The 21,161-nt window shown below is 46.0% G+C and overlaps 1 protein-coding gene across 1 annotated transcript in view; it reads right to left on the bottom strand.

Annotated features, from left to right (window-relative positions):
- Positions 1–641: 641 nt before the first annotated feature.
- Positions 642–21,161, bottom strand: part of LOC137436645 (actinia tenebrosa protease inhibitors) — a 107,735-nt gene continuing 87,215 nt past the window's right edge. The window contains exons 8-11 of the mRNA XM_078768805.1: positions 6,756–6,824; positions 5,895–6,068; positions 1,055–1,102; positions 642–954 (exon numbers count right to left, since the gene is read on the bottom strand). Coding sequence (XP_078624931.1) covers positions 779–954; positions 1,055–1,102; positions 5,895–6,068; positions 6,756–6,824 — 467 coding nt within the window. The 3' untranslated portion in view covers positions 642–778. The remainder of the gene's footprint in view (positions 955–1,054; positions 1,103–5,894; positions 6,069–6,755; positions 6,825–21,161) is intronic.

Consider the following 21,161-nt stretch of genomic DNA (forward strand, 5'->3'; position numbering starts at 1 on the left):
TACTTCATGCCATGAACACACTTAAGTTGCAAAATATAATTTGTGGTGATGCGCTGCCGCATAAGCTCCCCAGGATTAACTCCGCCACCAAAGGTTTAGTAAGCTAAAAACCAAGTCATGACGATTTATGTTCAAGGTGGCAGAAACAGTCCATTCTTTATTAAAGAAAAATAATCAAGGAAGAACTCATAACTCTAAGTTACCCAAGAACCCAGTTACAAATCTTCAAACAACCACCATTTACACACCAAGACAGAGCAAAATCCAAAAAATAAAATAAACCCAAACATTACATAAATCAGTATTTAGGAAAATAGTAAATTATTATTTTCTTCCAAAGATATACATCCAGTGGCACAAAGCAATTTCAATCGTTGGCAAATCAACTCGACCACCTTTGCCTTATAAATCAAAGAACAATTATAACAATGCTGCACCATTACCCGGTAATCATTTGTAGAAATATTTAGTCTGCAAACCATTGTGTGATAAGGCCGAGAGAACAAAAGAATGGAATGGTGAGGCTAAACACAGAAGGCTCAAAGGAAAAGAGGTATCGGACCTTTCATGAGAAGAAGCCATAAGCAGGTAATCTGGAGCTGACGGGCAGAAATTGTTTGGCATTTAAAGAGGAATAGGAATGTGCATTTAAGTAGAGTCAACAATGCAGAATTACATTTTAAAAAACCCTGGGAAGAGTCGTAGGGTTGGAGTGGGAACCCCAACTACATAAAGCACGTTGTTATTTGCTAGTTGGAGACGAGCAGCCCAGGTTGGCTCAAAAAACCATGTTTGGGATGAGGGAAGCAGTGTCGTCACTTCGTGGTTGGGGCTGTGGACGCACCGTGAAGATGCTGGTACGTTGGACACGGTTGCTGTCCAAACGGCGCAACCACATAAACAGCAGCAAAGCAGCTACGGTCGCTGCGAGGCCAGCGAGGACGACTCCCAGTGCTAGAGGATAGCAGATAGACGTGGTTAGTTGGGAGGGTGGTGGTGGTGACATTGGCATATTGGGTGTTCAGTTTATTTTGGAACTACAGATTGTCCTCACCGTGCACAATGAGGAATTTGCTCATGGAATTGTTCAATGTCGAAGATGCTGCAAATTCAGAAAGCAAGATTTAACCATCGATAATTCAGTGTCCATTTACTTTCAACAATAAACAGTTTTTCCACTACTACTACTACTACTACTACTACTACTACTACTACTAGTACTACCACCACTACTACTACTACTACTACTACTACTACTACTACTACTACTACTACTACCACTACTACTACTACTACTACTACTACTACTACTACTACTACTACTACTACTACCACTACTACTACTACTACTACTACTAGTACTACCACCACTACTACTACTACTACTACTACCACTACTACTACTACTACTACTACTACTACTACGAGAGGAAAGAAGAAGGGGTTTGTTTTTATCTCGAGTGAGAAGAGAACTCGATGGAGAAACCTGAACAGCAGAATAAGGCCTGCAATTGAGGCACAATCTTTAATTCCACATCAGGTATCGTCATCGTGCACCATCTGTCCATCATGTATTTCGACCTTTCCAGCCAAACCACAAGGCCGATCCAACTGAAATTTGACAACAAGGTTCTGCCCCTGACTGGTAACGGGCATCTGCAAAGCTCGTTTCAGGCACTTGTCCGGAAGTGTCAAAATGGCGGACTTAGCAAATTCCTTCAAAAATCTTTTCCTCCAGATGCACCACTCAGAGTGCTCCCAAATTTGGGTTCGGGCCCAGATAAGCTCCAGGTGCAGTGGTCCAATTTTTACAATTCAAAACTATACTGCCTCATGCTCAAACCCAAATTATGAGAAAAACAAAATAAAATCATTGGAATTCCCAAAGTATTAACGCCACAACAGCCTTCCTCGCAAACCATTATTCTCTGCGTAAATAACAATGTCCATTGTTCACCGATGTCCTCTTTGGGATTCTGATCCATTTCATGATAACCATGGATCTTTTATAACACACGATGGTTTTATTTGTAGTGTCGTATCTCCTGCCACCTGTTGCACCATTCCAATAGTCATGTGACTGTTTTTACGCACCATTCATAGTTTTTCTTTTTGGGTGCTTTTTCCACTCTTTGGCCTGGTTTTGGCCTCGGAAGGACTCTCAGCCTTGCGGGCAGCTCAATTCTCATTCCTCGCCAAATTGGAGTTGTATCCAGAAAAGTATCGCTTTTACCAGGACGTCTTACGCGACCAAGTTATGGATTCTACTTTTAAGACCCGAAGTTTTTCACCAAACTTGCTTGCCAGAAACGTTCTTCTTTCACTCACGGACATTCCATATCTAACGTGAGGCTCGTCTGAGGCCTTTTTTAAATTTAAAATAACGGACTTTTCATCAGTTTAGTTTTCTCAATACTGCTCGCTGTTATGTTTGCTTTGTATTAGGATTCCTGAGTGGAGAGGGATTGTAGGTCACATGGTACATTGCCAAAGGTAGCTTACCAGGAATGCTCTCAATGGCACTACATATACTAACGGGATTCACTATGAATTTCAAGCCAAATTTTCACACACATTTTTTACCTGCACCACCGAAGATGGATGGATGCAGGTTATGTTTTCACCCCTGTCTGTGAACAAGATATCTCAAAAAGTTGTGAACTGATTAAGACGAAATTTGACAGAGACAGAGAGTCGTATGTCATTGACAGAGAGTCGTTGACAGTGAGTAGTGTATGTGACAAGAACAAAATTCGATTTTGGTGAAGATCCGCATCCGGGTAGTAGAATTTTAAGTGATTCGTCACCATTGGGAGATAGGATATCTCAAAGTTGTGGACGGATTCGGACGAAATTTGGCAGAGATGTAGCGTATGTGACGAGGACGAAATGATTCGATTTTGGTGAAGATCCGGATTCTGATCTGGCTACTGGAATTTTCAGTGATTCTTCACCATTGAGTGATAGGGATAAAACCAACACAGCAGGATATCTGAAAAAGTTATTGATGGATTTGGATGAAACTTTTCCACTACTACTACGACGACTACTACTACTACTACTACTACGAGAGGAAAGAAGGAGGGGTTTGTTTTTATCTCGAGTGAGAAGAGAACTCGATGGAGAAACCATTCTGATCCATTATTTCCTGGAAATCCTGGCAGTGTCCATTTGTTTATACCTCTCCCACCCCCCCCCCCCTTCACATGCCTCCCCCCCTTCACATGCCTCCCCCCCTTCACATGCCTCCCCCCCCAAAGCCGATTTGCTTTGGTTTGGGGGGGAGGCTTCTGCTTTGGGGTGGAGGCATGTGAAGGGGGGGAGGCATGTGAAGGGGGGGAGGCATGTGAAGGGGGGGGGGGGTGGGAGAGGTATAAAGAGGTATAAATCAGCATCCTGGAAATCAGCTAACATTACCGCTTTACACAAAAAAGGTGCAAAAACAGATCCTTGCAACTACAGACCAATCAGCCTGCTCCCAATTATCAGCAAAGTCATGGAATCCATCATTGCTTCGGATATGAAATCTTTCCTCTTCTCCAATGGCTTGATCTCTGATCATCAATTTGGTTTCAGACCAGGTCACTCTACTCTGGACATGCTGCTTCTGCTGTCTCAACAATGGATGGAGGTCCTCAATGCCAAACAGGAAATCAGAGCTGTCTCCCTTGACATATCAAGGGCCTTTGATACGGTCTGGCACCCAGCTCTGCTCACCAAACTCTCCTCCTATGGTATCCATGGAAATCTCCATGCATGGCTTGCGGACTTCCTCTCTGGTCGTAGTCAACGTGTGGCCCTGAATGGATTTCTCTCATCTCCCCTTCCTGTTCAGCCTGGAGTTCCCCAAGGAAGTGTGCTGGGCCCTGTGCTTTTTCTGGTCTTTATCAATGATCTCTCTGACTCTCTGGAAAATCCTCTCTATCTCTTTGCTGATGACTCCACTCTCTGCCGCTCCATTCCTCTTCCCTCAGATCGGCAGTCTGCAGCCTCCTCACTCTCTGAAGACCTGGACAAAATCACAGACTGGTCAAACAAGTGGAACATGTCTTTCAATCCTGCCAAATCTCACTCTCTTACTATGTCTCTCCGAAAAGATCGACTGGACAACCCTCCCATCTACTTTCTCAACAATCCTCTCCAAGAAGTTCTGTCACTCAAGCTTTTGGGTCTCACTATCTGCCATGATCTTTCTTGGGAAAACCACATTTCCAAGCTGGCCTCCAAAGCCAGTCGCCGACTGGGCATCCTCCGTCGTGCGAAGTCCTTCCTCGGCACACCTGAGCTCCTCACCACATACAAGGCTTTCATCCGCAGCTCAATGGAATACTGTTCTCCCCTATGGGCTGGTGCTCCTGCCTCACACCTGGCTCGGCTTCACGCTGTTGAATCCAAAGCTTTCAAAATCATTGGAATCTCCCGCGATGAAGCTATCTCTGAGGGCCTTTCACTCACTCACCGCAGGCAGGTAGGTGGTCTTTCTGTCTTCTACCGAGTCCTCTCCGGCCTTGCTCCCCCAGCTCTCTCTGTGCTCTGTCCCCCAAATATTCCTACAGGTCGCACAAGATCTGCCAGCAACCCTCTGATGGTTAAACTGCCGAAATCTCGGCTCTCTGCTCACCTTCACTCTTTCATTCCTCTTTTCTCCCGCCTGTGGAACAAACTCCCACACTCCCTTCAATCCCTCTCCTCCCTCCAGGTCTTTAAAACAGCTGTTCACCACCATCTCTTATCTTCCCCCATCCATAACCTTGATCTTTTCTACCCCCACTAATTCACCCCAGATCCACCTTGTTTGAAATTCCAACTTATTTCCTGGAATTCCTGGCAGTGTCCATATGTTTATACCTCTCCCACCCCCCCCCCCTTCACATGCCTCCCCCCCTTCACATGCCTCCCCCCCTTCACATGCCTCCCCCCCAAAGCCCTCTCCCTCCCACAGATCTCTCGATGTCTCCATGTCTCTCGGTCCCTGCTCTCAAATGTTGTGTTTGTGTCCTTCCCCCTCTCTCCCCATCTTGTCTACCGCTCCCGATGTTATTTGTTTTATGTGTCTGTTTGTCTTTCTGTGTGATTAATGTTCGCTCTCTCACGAGCCTCGATCTTGTATACAAAAAAAAAAAAAAAAAAAAACTTGGTGGACAGGTTGCGTGTGTCACAAGACCGAATCGATCCCTTTTGATGAAGTTTTCTAGAGCATTACTTGGTTCCTCCTCATAACACAAGGGTAGTCCAGCATGCAAACAAGATTTTTTTTGAATGTCCCTTTTCTATACATTGCCACATGGCACATACCACATAAAGGGGCCTTTTCCCAAGAATGCCCCTCCTTTTCTATAGTTTACCACATGGCACATACCATATAAAGTGGCCTTTTCTATGCCACTGGCATTTTCCCAAGAATGTCCCTTCTTTTCTATAGTTTACCACATGGCACATACCATATAAAGTGGCCTTTTCTATGCCACTGGCATTTTCCCAAGAATGCCCCTCCTTTTCTATAGTTTACCACATGGCACATACCATATAAAGTGGCCTTTTTATGCCACTGGCATTTTCCCAAGAATGTCCCTTCTTTTCTATACTTTACCACATGGCACATGCAGTACCATATACAGAGACCTTTCTATGCCCCTGGAATTTTCCCCAAGTGAAAATTAAACTTTCCCTTTTGTAATGCCTGACCCCCCCCGCCCCCCCCCCTCCACCTTTCCATTAAATAAAATTAAAAACGATCCAATATCAGTCTCTGGATTGATGTGCTTTAAAGATGAAGTCTTAGAGGGACCCATTGAGCATGCAGTGTGGTCACAAATACCCTCCTGTACCTGAAGGTAAGAGGTCAAAACGATGAGGGAATGGTTACATCATAAACATTTACTCATCCATCGTACCATGATCAGAAGGTGAGCAGACTGTATGACAACCCTCATGAGAACCAAAGTTATTCTTGTTGCCATGGCAACCACCGTATAAGAACAGGCTGCAATTTCCGGTCTCTGGATCGAAGTACCAACGTCTCAATGCTGCACGGCAGGGTCCAACTTCCACCGGCTGGGCACATACAGCTGGAGTACAAGCACGAAAGCATTGCAAATGTCAAATCATTAAATAAAATAAAAAGTTAACCTTTTGTCTTCTGGCTTGCAACTTGGAGCTTGGCATCTATTTTACAAATGGAACGCAGAAAGAACGGCATTGACATGTCAGAGCCTTCTCGTAGTATTTTACAATGGTCCGAGTATACTCATGGTATTTTAATATTCCATATTGGTTTTCCATCCCTATTTGTACGAATAGAGGACCAGGCAGGCTCGAGGGAACGTGGCAACAAAGAACCAGTTTGGGTGGTTATAAAACTAACAATTGCGTGAGGGACACCGATGGACAAACCGAGTGGAGTTTATTGTGCCAATCCCAACTTCCAACCTTGAACTTTTGATACACCTGTACTTTTTCACAATCTTAAATCAAACAGATTCTCCAAGGAGACCAGTCAGGCCAGAAGGAAGAGTCGTGAAGTTTGGGGAGGGAACAAGTTTTCTACACGTACAAATTTGCAGAAATGTAATAATCCTTCTCCACCTCTATCTTATTCCTCTTCCCTCAAACTTCTCTCCCATCTCATTTTTCATCACCTGCTATGACGTCTGACTGAAGCAAAATTTGCTTCGATGAACCTTTAATCACCCGAATCTCGGCACTCAAAAGAGACCATTCGTCAGTCACATGGTACATTGCCAATAGTAGCTTACCAGGAATGCTTTCAAGTGAAACCTGCTTCTCAAATTTGTGACCATTGTCTTTGTCACCTCCACCAACACCTACAAAGATAATGCAAATAACGATACTGCATAGACAAAGTGTGAAGATCAAATCTTACTCACATCAAGCAACTATTGTTAAAATCTTGAAAATAATGAGTCAATATCGGGAAGAAGACAACGCACTGATCATGGGACCACATATGGACAAAAGCAAGGGAAGGAAGAAACAGGAAAACTGCATTCCACAAAGTCATTTCCATTCTTAACTGCAGTTCGTCCACACGAACCCCTCCTCACTTTCGGGGATACCTTTCACGACACACATCTTCACAATCACCTCATGTATGTGGTGAATAGTCAACCCAACAATGGAGCTCCATACACACTTAGTCTCTCGAAAACACAACGTTCTGTGAAACGACGTTAAATTAATCTATTTATCTTGTAAGAATTAATGTAAATAGAGGGAAGGAGAGTTAGGTTCATTTATCCACATTGAATGAATCACATTTAAGTAAATACAACAACACACAACAACAGGCATTTTAAGGCCATTTTCCCTGCTAGAGCGGGGGTTAGCCTTGCGGTCCCCATGACAATCTTCTCCATTTTGCCCTATTTTCTGCATCTCTCCTTGTTAACCCCCTCGCCCGCATTTCTTCTTCCACCATCTTTAGCCAAGTCTTTCTCGGTCTTCCCCGTCCTCTACTTCCTGCTACATTCATTTCCATCACTCTTCTCAACCTGTCACTTTCATCCTTCCTCAACACATGGCAAAACCATCTCAACCTGTTTCTCTTCACAGCATCAATCACAGGCTCTATTCCCATCATCTTTCGCAATTCATCATTTGTCTTCCTCTCTCTCAACGATACTCCACACATCCACCGAACCATTCGCATTTCCACCCTTTCCAGCCTTTGTTGCTGCTCTACGTTCATTACCCATGTCTCGCTCCCATAAATCATAACACTTCTCACACATGCAGCACACACCATTCCCTTCAGCTTCAACGACACTCCCCTCCTCATCAGCACGCCACTCAGTTCCCGAAACTTCTTCCATGCACATCTCACTCCAGCAACCGTTGCCGAGTCTGATCCACCTTCTCCATTCAGCATGTCTCCTCGGTCGCAAAATGTTTTCACATCTTCCAGCTTCACGCCGTCTCCAAGATCCAACTCAACCTTTCCTCCAACTCAACTCAACAGCTCACTCTGTGCACATCTTACATTTGAATGTAGCTGCCACACTGGTTAATGAGCCTCTCAGACCACTACATTTTTTATGAACCCACTCAGCGCACATTGTACATTGAATGGAATTCACTCCGACACCCTTCCTGCACACAGCACACGGCCACTTCCCAGTTCTTTCCACCTCACCACATGCTTCACCACTTGCCATCACCTTCGTTTTTCCGAAATTCACCTTCAGACCTTTTCTCTCCAAACATTCTTTCCACTTGTTCATCTTCTCCTTCAGTCCATCCATACCCTCCCCAATCAACACCAGATCAGCTGCATGCAACAACTCCCACGGTAAACCATCCTTTCTGTTCCGAGCCATCACCTCCATCACAGCTACAAATAGTAGTGGACTTGGTACCGACCCCTGATGCACTCCCACCTTCACCTCAAACTCACCACTGTTCCCGTCCTTCGTCCTTACAGCTGTGCGCGCTCTCTCGTACATTGCCACCACTACTCTGATCAACCATTCCTCCACTCCTAACTTCCTCAATGCCCATGTCATGATCTTCTTCACCACTGGGTGATCGGGCTTAAACTGATATATCCAGGATGTCTCAAAGTTGTCGACAGATTCAGACAAAACTTGGTGGACAGGTTGGGTGTGTGATGAGGATGAATCGATTTGATTTTGGTGAAGATCCGGGTACGAGAATTTTAAAGATATTGAAGTGATTCTTTACCATTGAGTGATAGGGCCAAAAACGATATGTATCATGATGTCAAAGTTGTGGACGGGTTATGACCAAACTGGGTGGATGAGTTTGGTGTGTTACATATTTTGTGCGTCATCCACTCCTTCCAGTGATTTGACTTGTAATCATAATCCCTGCTTCCATCAGGTGAGCCGAGGAGTGTCCCTGCTTCTTAAAAAAAAAAATTGTAAGCATTTTGTATGAAACTAACAATGTGCCTTCGCAGTCAAACATGTTAAACTTAAAAAAAAATTCTGCGATGAATCAGGAACCGCCAGGAACCTATCCCTCTTTTCCCCATTGAAACAATGCCCCCATATTCACAGATTTGTCATTCGCGGCATTTAACAGGGACATATCCTCCACGAATGTCGGCGGTCCGACTGTATTAACTTGTGTTTATAATTCTATCGGATTGCTTATTTGAACTAAAAGATCTTCAATGATCTCTGTGACCCCTTTGGTACCTCAGGCTGGGTGCGTACAGACATGGCTGGTCCTAAAGCTACACTCTCACCTGAAGAAGGTGCTGTTACCCCACTGTATCTTGCCCAGATCCCTCCTGGTGCAAGCAGTCCACATGGACAGTTTGTTTTTGAGAAACAGGTGAAGGAGTGGTGATTTGGGCCTTTCATATTCGCCGTGATGTTTGTAATCGGCCAAATTTAAATTTTGTTGAAAGTAATTTTGAAAAATACATTTTTGAATTGTATGACTATCTGTGGCTTCCTCAATGATGTTAAACATTTGATTTGTTTGAGCTAAGCTTTGATTATCCTCTGAAGTATGGAAAACGACACTCTGGTTTTATCAAATTGTTCTCTCCTGGTACTTCAATCGCTTCACCAAGTTCCATCACGAACGCACACACTGGGTCCAGTCCTCCAGAGATCGCTCATTCTGTTGAGACATGAAATAATTTGATTGATTATAATTGAAACTTTTTCGATGAAGACCTCAATTTATGTTTCGAGACTAATTTCACCTCTATGTTGGTGACCTGAAGACATGATGACAGATGAACTGTTTTTCCATGGAGTGCATTGTTTGTTGATAATAATGGAATTTTGTTGGATTAATCCCTAATTATTTGATTAAAAGGTATGCATCATCATAATGAAATAAAATTGTTACATTGAACCATTCATTGTGCATTTCTCTTGATGATAGAGCCAGCTCTGTGTAAGGAAAGATCACATGACATCAGGTTCCTCAATGTGGATCAGGTAGAGACAGATTGGAGTGTGTTCAGAAGGTAATCCCAGCATGTACACGAGATTGATTTAACTTTGATCCCTTCAGCCATTATCGTGGTAACTAAGTCATTTTTTACTTAACATGACCTCTGACCCCAAAATCTGTTGATGCTTACATCGTGATACATTTACCAAGTTTGATTTACCAAGTAAAGGTAAATATTTACCAAGTAAAGTTGTCACATTTTTACCTGACATGACCTTTGACCAATCGGTTAATCCAATCGGTTCATCTTTGCATGATACATTGATACATACTTATACCAAGTTTGTTCAAATTCCCATCACTGCTTCACAAGTTGGCCTGGTAACAATTTTTACTTAACGTTACCTCTGACGTGTTGAGCCCAAAATCTAATCTGTTCATCGTTACATCATGAAACATACCTGTCCCAAGTTTGATGTGGATCCCTTCAGCCGTTTTCAAGTTATAATCTTATTATGGACTTCGACCTATTGACCCAAAAATCAAATCGGTGTTAATCTTTATCAGAATACATATTTGCACCAACTTTGGTCAAAATCCTATCACTGGTTCACAAGTTATCGTGGTAATAGGATTTTCACCAAACATGACCTTTGACTTGGTGACGCCAAAATGTAATCTGTTCATATTTTCCTCATTTAACATACCTTCACCATTGACTTGGATCCCTTCAGCCATTGCATGGACTGACAACCCGATTATCCTCCAAATACCTCCTCAGACCTCTTTTTCTAATGCCTTGAACAAACATTGGTACATCACTGGTGATGAAGGTTGTGGTGAAGTTCAATCAAAACTGTGCGAGTGTGCGTTGATGTTTATGACGTTAATGCATCACAGGTGATGAATGTTGTGGTCAAGTTTCATTGAAATAGTGTGTGTCGTTTAAAAAAGAGCAAATCCCCTTGTTGTTGAAGTATGTGGCGTCACCATGCCTCGATCAAAAGAGCTCTCTGAGGCCTTCAGAAAGAAGGTTATAGATGCCTACGAGTCTGGGAAGGGATTTAAAAAGATCTCCAAACAATTTGAAATCAATCATTCGACTGTCCGGAAGATCATGTACCAGTGGAGAAGCTTCCAAACAACTGCCAACTTGTTCAGCTCGAGAGCAGACCGCAAGATGCTGAAAGAAGTCTCTAAGAACCCCAGAATGTCATCACGGGACCTACAGGTAGCTCTTGCCACTGTTTATGTCAAAGTGCACGAGTCTAGCATTAGAAAGAGGCTGCACAAATTTGATCTACGTGGGAGGTGTGCCAGGAGGAAACCTTTGCTGTCCAGAAAGAACATCAGGGCAAGACTAAAGTTGGCCAATGAACACTTAGGCAAAGACCAGCACTTCTGGAACAATGTGCTCTGGACAGATGAGTCAAAGATAGAGCTATTTGGCCACAGTACCAGAAGACATGTTTGGTGAAAACCAAAGACAGCATTTGACCACAGGAACCTGATACCAACTGTAAAGCACGGTGGTGGAAATATTATGGTTTGGGGCAGCTTTACTGCATCAGGGCCTGGGCAACTCACCATCATATAATCCACTATGAATTCTTCATTGTACCAGAGGGTGCTTGAGGATAATGTGAGGCCATCTGTCGGAAAGTTGAAGCTCAACCGAAAGTGGACCTTGCAACATGACAATGACCTTAAACATACCAGTAAATCCACCAAGGAATGGCTGAAAATGAAGAAATGGAGGGTTCTGGAATGGCCAAGTCAAAGCCCGGATCTAAATCCCATCGAGATGTTGTGGGGTATTTGAAACGAGCTGTGCATGCAAGAAATCCCTCAAACATTGCACAGCTGAAATAATTATGCATGGAGGAGTGGGCAAAAATTTCTCCCAGTCGATGTCAGAGACTGGCAGACAGTTCTATTTGAGGTTGTTTCTGCCAAAGGGGGAAATACCACCTATTAGAGCCAAGGGTACTTACTTTTTCCACATGCGAAATTTGCATTTATGTTTATTTAAATTATACAATGGACTACAAAATGTAAATGTTTCATGATATTTGGTATATTATATCACCTTTATCTATCAATATTGTTGAAATGAAGATCAAATAGCTGTATGTTGAAATATGTTGAAAAAGTCAAAACTTTACATGGGGTGTACTTACTTTTTCATGTGACTGTATATATGTATATATATATATATAATTATATATATATATATAATTATATATATACATATATATATATATATATATATATATATATATATATATATATATAAAACACAGTTTGTGTGTGTGTGTGTGTAATGTTACCGATAGACTCCTAAACGGAGAGGCTTACGTGCTTGATATTTGGCATAGACATGGCCATTGAGCCTGGGACGAACATGGCCGAACTCAAAATATTTGACGATCCATATTTTTTATTCATATTTACCTCAGCGCTCGGAATCAGAGCAGGTGGGTGCTGATTCGCTCAGAGCGATCACGTGATGACGCTATGAACGCTATGACGCTATGGACGCTATGACGCTATGAAAAAAAAAATCGCTCTGACGCTATGAAACGCTATGAACCGCTATGAACGATATGACGCTATGAAACGCTATGACGCTATGAACGATATGACGCTATGAAAAAAAAAATCGCTATGACGCTATGAACGCTATGACGCTATGAACGCTATGACGCTATGGAAAAAAAAAATCGCTATGACGCTATGAACGCTATGATGCTATGAACGCTATCACGCTATGACGCTATGAAAAAAAAAATCGCTCGCTTTACCAAGGGGCTCGCTCTCCCCCTGTTCCCCTCCCCTCCCCTTCCCCTTTCCCCTCCCCCTCCCCTCCCCCGTCCGGCAATGCCGGGTACTTCTGCTAGTATTATATATACTAGGGCATGCCCGTACGTGGGTGCCCGTTCCTTGCCAAAAAAAAAAAAAAACGCTACCCGTACGCTCTACCCCGCCCGTACGCCCGTAAACAAAAAAAACAACGCTCTTCGCTTCCGCCCTTCGCTCTGACTGAATTGGGAGAAATAATGCGCATAAGAAATCGAGAAATTATAGAATTCTCCGGAAGAAATCGAATTACGAACCGTAAATGTGTGTGTGTGTGTGTGTAATGTTACCGATAGACTCCTAAACGGAGAGGCTTACGTGCTTGATATTTGGCATAGACATGGCCATTGAGCCTGGGACGAACATGGCCGAACTCAAAATATTTGACGATCCATATTTTTTATTCATATTTACCTCAGCGCATTTCAGGGCACGGAATCAAAGGAATCAGAGCAGGTGGGTGCTGATTCGCTCGGAGCGATCACATGATGACGCTATGAACGCTATGACGCTATGGACGCTATGACGCTATGAAAAAAAAAATCGCTCTGACGCTATGAAACGCTATGAACCGCTATGAACCGCTATGAACGATATGACGCTATGAAACGCTATGACGCTATGACGCTATGAAAAAAAAAAATCGCTATGACGCTATGAAACGCTATGAACGCTATGATGCTATGAACGCTATGACGCTATGACACTATGAACGCTATGACGCTATGACGCTATGAAAAAAAAAAATCGCTATGACGCTATGAACGCTATGATGCTATGAACGCTATGACCCTTTGACGCTACGAAAAAAAAAATCGCTCGCTTTACCAAGGGGCTCGCTCTCCCCCCGTTCCCCTCCCCTCCCCTTCCCCTTCCCCCTCCCCCTCCCCTCCCCCGCCCGGCAATACCGGGTACTTCTGCTAGTATTATATATATAAAACACAGTTTGTGTGTGTGTGTGTAATGTTACCGATAGACTCCTAAACGGAGAGGCTTACGTGCTTGATATTTGGCATAGACATGGCCATTGAGCCTGGGAAGAACATGGCCGACCTAAAAATATTTGACAATCCATATTTTTTATTCATATTTACCTCAGCGCATTTCAGCGCACGGAATCAACGGAACCAGAGCAGGTGGGCGCTGATTCGCTCAGAGCGATCACGTGATGACGCTATGAACGCTATGACGCTATGAACGCTATGAACGCTATGACGCTATGAAAATACCTGCAGTGGCAAGAGCTACCTGTAGGTCCCGTGATGTCATTCTGGGGTTCTTAGAGACTTCTTTCAGCATCTTGCGGTCTGCTCTCGGGCTGAACAAGTTGGCAATATATTGTTACGGATCTCTCCGTCGGCCTTTTTTCCCCTTATCGAGGGGGGATTAATCCCCTCGTCTATGACTGACCGACGTGGTCCTGAAGTTGCCCAAGCTCCCTCCGGAGAGGCAGGTGCGCAACCTCGTTCGCGACCGTGAACAGATGTTAATTGCCGAGCGGTTTAGCAACCGCGGCACGAACCATTAGCAGGTGACTGACCCGATTCTTAACGTTGGCCAAATCGTGCCACAGGCATCCAATGGGGAAATCACTAAAACGAAATGGATGTAAAGGAAAGAAAGGCAAGGTAGGAAGAACAAATCTGATTTATTACTAACTATTATTTCCACAATCAAAAGAACCAAGGAGATGGAAGGATAAGAAAATAAAGACAGAAAGAATGGAAGGACCAGAAGACACAGTGCAATTACTAGCTTATACTATGCAGTCTTACTTAACCCCAGGACAAGACACACAAAACAAACTCACATACACGAATGGATGGATGAGGCCAGGCACGGATGATTGGAAGGGGAGGAAGGTTCAGCTGGACACGGGAGGACGGCCGGGCCGGGAGTGAGCAGCCGCCGCCCTTCCTCAATCGTGTTCGCCCGGCGGCGTTGCTTCGCAAAAGCTCAAAGCTGCGGTGGTCTCAAAGCTGCGATGGTTCCAAAGCTCATGCGTGCTTCTCTTTCCCTCAAGCACCTCCTTCCTCCACTCGTCTCAGGTGGGGTGCGTCGCGTGCTCTCCAAGGACTCATCTCAGGTGGGGGCGTCCCGCCGCGGGTTATATAGGCCACACCCTCTCAAGCCATACCCCTGAGCCTTGGTTGGTTGTTCGGGGCTCCACCCTTCATGATGAGGTGGGGGCCACGCCTTTCTTCTCCGAACCGACCGCGTGTTTAATGGAGGGCGAATGCAGTTGGCAATCGAGGCTTTGGGAATGGGGGCTTTGGGAATGAAAGGGAATCTACCTTATTTGAATTCGGTGCAATGCAGTGTCAATTAATGGAAGACACAGCCTTAAACTAATACACACAATAAGGAAATAACTATTTAGAAGGATATATGATTTGCTACATGCATGTATATGGATTAACTAGGAGGACGACCTTTGACCTTTACACGACGGAGGGTGATATTTACAACAAGATTCATTACACTTACAACAACAAAAAAAAAAACCACAGGATTCTCAAATCCGCAACTATATATATATATATATATATATATATATATATATATATATATATATATATATATTTGTTGCGGTTTTTAGAACCTTCACATGTAAATTTAGTTGTAAATTCCCTTATAAATAACCCCTGTGTACATTTCCCCTTAATTGGCTGTTAATTGAAATAATTGCACCTTAGTTAGTCCACATCGCAACACGTAGCGAATCATAGGCTCTTCTCAATAGTTATGTCATTAGTATGTGTTTCAGGTAAGGCTGTGTTTCCAACAGTTGATTCTCCGTTGCAGCAAATCAAATAAGATAGGATCCCTTGCGATATCCCTGTGGCCTCCTAAAAGTGCCAGTAAGGCGGCGTTCGCCGCCGTTGCATTGGGCTGTTTGCTTACCCCTTATTCCATTGCGCACGAGGTCATCTCGGAGAAGAAGGGGGAGGAGCTACCACATCACAGGCATGGCCTCACCTCGTCACCAAAGGTGGAGTCAAAGCCCTTACAACCAACCAGAGCTCGGTGGGCATACCTTGAGAGGGCGTGGCAGGAAAGATCTGGCAAGTTCGCGAGGGTTCCAAGTGCGGGGTTATAAAACCCTTGGCGCGAGGCCCCCACCTGAGAGAGGAGAGAGCTTCAGAGACGCGCGCGCAGATGAGAGAAGAAATACGTCCCGCCACGCAACAGATTGGCAAGCAGCTTTTGAGGCAGACGGAAGGGAGAGTCGGTACGAGGCAGACGAGTAAGGAGAGACGAGCTGCTGCAGGAAGCCCTGCCGTGTGAAGCCGAGTACGTGGAGCCGCCGGCTGCTCGCTTCCGAACTGTGAACCTGGAGCGGACCTCTCTGCTGCGCATTTTTGCCTGGACCTTCCTGCCCTGTGTCCCACCTGAACCTTCTCCTTCCAGCCATTCGTTCCTGCCTACAATTCCCTATTCGTGTGAGTCTGTTTGTATTGTTGTGGATATGAGAATGTTGTTTTTTTTATTGTTGTGTAATGAATTGTTGTAAAATGTCACCCTCCTTCCTGCATTTGTTGTATAAAGGTCAAAGGGCGTTCCCATAGTTAATTCCATAAAGCATACACGCAGGACACCATATCTCCCTGTTCAGTAGTTATATCCTTATTATGTGTATTAGTGTAAGGCTGTGTCTTCCATTAATTTAAATACTCCATTGCACCAAGTGAAAGAAGAGTAGATTCCCTTCACCTTCCCCTTCCAACAATTGCCAACTGTTCCCTCCGCGACTCCATTCGCCACGAGGTCGGCTCGGAGAAGAAGGGGGAGGAGCTGCCGAATCCTGGACGTGCCCGCCCATCGTCATCAAGGGCGGAGCCAGAGGGCCGTGCCGACCAATCAGGGCCGAGGCGAGCTCACCGATGGGCGTGTCCTGGACACCAGCGGCTTGATCGCCTGAGGCGCTATAAAAAGCGCGCGCGAAAGCCTTGAAGTTGTTGGACTAAGAGAGAGGAGGAAAGAAGTGCGCACGAGGGCGAAGCAAGAGAGGAACGTCCTGAGAGAGATACGTCCTAAGATATACGTCCAAAGAGATCCATGCAGAGATACGTGCAACGATCAAGTGCAAGCGAGTCAGAGCGGCGAAGTGCGAAGTGCCAAGTAGAGCAAGTGCTGAGTGTGCAGTGCCAAGTGCAAAAGAGTTCTAAGGAGCAGCTTTGAAGAGCGCACGGTGCACCGGAGGGGCTTCGTCGTGCAGATTGGAACCGCGGCTGTTTTGGCGATCCCAGCTCGGGTATTGACGGCGGCTATCCGCTTCCGGCCCGACCGATCCCCGCTGAACCTTCCTCCCCCGCCAAGCCATTCCTCCTTCCGATCCTTCCTGCCTGCAAATTCCCAATTCGTGTGAGTCCGTCTTTCGTTTGTTCTGTCCAGGGTTCTAAGTAAGACTGCCATAGATAAGCTAAGGTTCACTGTGTCCGCTTCTTCTTCTTCTGTTTTTATTTTATTATCCTTCCTTCTCCTTGGTTTCTTTGATTGTGTAAATAGTAGGAATAAATTTAGTAGCATTTCCAACCTTTTTGCTTTGGTGTTCTTCTTCTTCACATCCTTCGCTTTAGTCTTTTCCCCATTGAATATCTGTGGCGCGATTCGGCCAACGTTCAGGAATCGGGTTAGTCGGGGTAACTGTTCGGGCGCGGCGGCCATCCGCTCGGCAAACAACATCCTCGCCGCGGTCCCGTAACAGTATTGTCCTGTGGGAATAAGTAAGCTTGTTTCAGAATTGCACTGTCTTTTTCTGTAAATTACGTTCGTTTCTCTTTCTTTGGGTTGTGTAAATAATTAGTAATAAATACCTGTTCCTCCTTACTCTTTTGGTTTTAATTCTCGTCCGATCGTCATTTTCTTTTCCCTGATTGAATACCTGTGGCACGATTTGGCTAACGCTCATGAATCGGGTTAGTCATTGTTAATGGCCCGCGCCGCAGTCCGCTTCGCTCGGCGTAATCCATTAATCACGCTGCGGTCCGGGCGGGAGTATTTCCTTGCGTACCGGAAAGCGCTGGTACTTAGGTCATCGGAAGGATTGGCCTAATACCCTATTCAGCGCTGACCGGGCATGATGTCATACCCCCAGGAACGGAGATGGCCAGCTTAACAAGTCAAGGGGTTAACCCCCCCTTGCTAAGGGGAGTGCCGTCGCCCGATTCCGTAACAATTGGTGTCTGGGAGTGGGATTTGACCCGAAGTGCGCGTAACGCACTCAAAATTTGGAGCGGCCGAAATTTTATTATAATATTCCAAATTAAAATCGTGCCATGGATGATCAAGGCGACCGGATGCCGGTGGGGGTAGAGGAAGAGGGTTTAGAGGCAGCCCAGGACCCCAGGGAGGAATTGGGAGAGAGAGAGGAGGAAAGCAACGAGGATGTGGTGGAGGGGGCGGCAGGCGCACAAGATGGCGGCCTCGCGCACGAGGTTTCAGGCGCACAAAATGGCGCCTCGCGCGTGGCTGATGCAGCCGCGCCCGCGGCGCCGATGAACTGGGACCTCCTCATGCTGCAAATGCAGGCCTTCATGGTCAAGTCGGGTGAGGAGATGGAAAAGAACAGGGGGCTGGGAAGCCAAATTGAGCAAATGGAAGGCAGGATGAGAAATGAATTGGGAAGCCAAATTAGTGGATTAAAAACGGAGATGGGAAATCAAATCGGGGGGCTATAAGCCAAATTTGAGGGGTTAGATAACAGGATAAAAGGGGTGAAGAAGGGGTTAACGGGGTTAGAAGACAAGATGGAAGGCAAATTGAGGGAAATAGGGGAGCAATCCGCCTGGGAAATTAAGCAGATGGGGAATCAGATAGAGGAGGTGAAAATCGGGTTGGAAAGTAAATTGGATGCCCAAAGGAATGATTTGGAGCAGATGAGGGCGGCATCTACCAAAGAGATTGGAGAGATGGGGGAGGATATAAGGCGCGGAGTGGGCGAAGAGGTCGCGGGGGTACGCGAGGAGGTAAAGCGGGGTGAGGAGCGCATGGAGAAAGAGCTGAGGAACAGTACGGCTAGGTTACAGGGAGGCATAGAAGACCTGACGCGGGGAGTAGAGCAGCTGACGGTGGAACAAAAGGAGTTAGGGGAGCAGGTGGAAAAGAACACGGCAGTGATAGGAGGGTTGAAAGCTACACAAAAAGAGAGAGAAAAAAAAAAAAGAACTGATAGCGACAAAGATGGAATGTCAGATGGTACACGAGGGGTTGACGAAGAGGTTGGATACGGTGACAGAGACAATGGAGACGAAGGAACGGGAAGTCAGAACGCACATAGAAACGACCAAGGTGGCCTTCGAGGGAGAAATTGAAGGGGCGCACCGGGAAATAAAAGAGGTGAGACAAAAATTAGAGGAAGTGGAAGAGGGGGTAAATGAAATTAAGAAGAGACAGAGGGAGACTAAAAAGGAGATAAAGGAGGATGTGATGGAATTGGTGCAAGGTTTGTGCTCACAGAGTGATGATGTGCTTACTGACCAAATAAAGAGTTTGCAGGTGGCGGAGGAGGAGCGGAAGAGAAGAGGTGCCGAGGTGAGTGGCGATATGCTCGGGAATGTATATGGTGTGAGGGGAGATTCAGTGAGCTTGCGTGTTGGGCTAGACCTGGGCGTTCGTGAGAGGCCGCTGGTGAGGTGTGCGACAGGTGCAGAGTGTGTGGAAAGAGGAGGTGTGCAAGGATGTCCGACTATGGGGTGTGTGAGGAAAAAGTGTGCGCCGAGGAGTGAGTGTGCTGTCGAGAGTGAGAAGGAATGCACGACAGAGTGTGGTGGTGAGAGTGACACGGAGTGCGAGTCGGTTGTGGCAAGTGAGAAAGAATGCACACCTGGAATGGTCGAGCGTGTGCGGGATTGTACACCTGAGTTGGTGGTGGCGCGGGTCCGAGAGGGCACATTGAAGTGCATTGGGATTGGGTGTGCAAAAGAGTGCACACCCCTGTTTGTCACAGAGGATGTGACCGAGGAGAGGGTGCGAGGAGGTGTGTTGATGAAGTGTGCGAATGATGAGTGTGTGCCAAGGTGTGCGGTGGCCAGGTGTGTAACGAAGTCTGTGAGCGGAATGAGTGTACCTGGGTGGTGTGTAGGAGAAAGTGCAATAACAGAGTGCGTGGGATTTATGAGCGGCGTTGGAGCGCCGGGTTTGGAGAGTGTGAAAGGGGTCACGTATGCGTGTGAGCATGCGAGTAAGGCATCGACGTTAAACGGAGCAGCGGTTAGGCCGACGTTTAGCCGACGCGAGCACTCGGTGCGTGGTGCGCGGTGCGCTGCTGCGAGGACCGGCCGGGACCGTAAGCGCGTCGCTCCTGTTTGAGGCGTCGTACACGATTCGGGCCGGGCCCCGCACTGAATGGTCGGTGCCGCGTCAGAGCGGCGATCGGCGCGATTCCGGGGGAGGGGGGGCCGAGTCGGACCTTCGCCCCCTGGCGGGGACGGGGTTCCGACCAGGCGAGCTTCGGTCGTCGGGCCGAAGCCCGCAAGGCTCCGCGCCGAGATGGTGCGTGGAATCTCGGCCCGAGCATGCCGCCTCCCCAGAATCGTGAATGCTGGACGGACCCAACCATCAGTGGACCAAACCACCCGCATTCATCGCTTGGCTTTGCGAAGCCGAGCTTTGAAAATGTAACGACGCACCGAGGCTCAAAGTTAACGGACATGTGATAGGTAGTGAAATTTGATTGGCAAAATTTGATGGGTAAATTGATTGGCATGATTGGCAAATTTGATTGGCGTGATGGGCAAAATTTGATTGGCAATGGTGATGTAGAAGAATGGCAACTCTGCCGTCCCTCACATCCTCCGGGCACATGAGCTATAGATTATGGGGTTATGGCGGTGAAAACCAAGCCAGGAAGGGTTTGGATAAATGTATAGGGACTTAGAAACAACCATAGGTGACATGAGAATTAAGTAGCGACATGTACCTGTAGTAGGGGACGTAGCAGATTAGTGGATTATAATGACGAGGGAGCGCAATAGTATAAGGGGCGACTGGGAAGCGCGAGTTTTAGAAGGGCACCAGGTAGATCAGATGATGCAGTGTGTTTGTGGTTTATTGAATGAGGAATTGGTATGGAAGTTCTTGCTGGTGAGCATGTTGAAATGAGGAATTGAGAGGCAATACTCGGGAAAGGTGTGTGTATGAGCGTGGGAAAATCTGAGTGCCGGAGGCAATGGTTTGGAGAATGGAAAGTGTATTGAGCAGCGTATTGTGAAAAGTGTGAGGTGATTGTGAGTTGTATTGAATGAAGAAGCCTGGGAGGAAAGGAGGGTGCAAGAGCCACCAGGTGTGTGTGAGCACAGGTGTGCAAGTGAACAGGTGTATGGAGAATGGTTGGATGAAATGAATGGTCTGGGATACATGGAGTATGGAATGGATGGTGTGGAGTGAGTCGTGTGGAAAACGTGGAG

Source organism: Myxine glutinosa, unplaced genomic scaffold (assembly GCF_964187855.1).
Source record: "Myxine glutinosa unplaced genomic scaffold, kmMyxGlut1.1 SCAFFOLD_521, whole genome shotgun sequence".
In the NCBI taxonomy this organism is placed as follows: Eukaryota; Metazoa; Chordata; class Myxini; order Myxiniformes; family Myxinidae; genus Myxine; species Myxine glutinosa.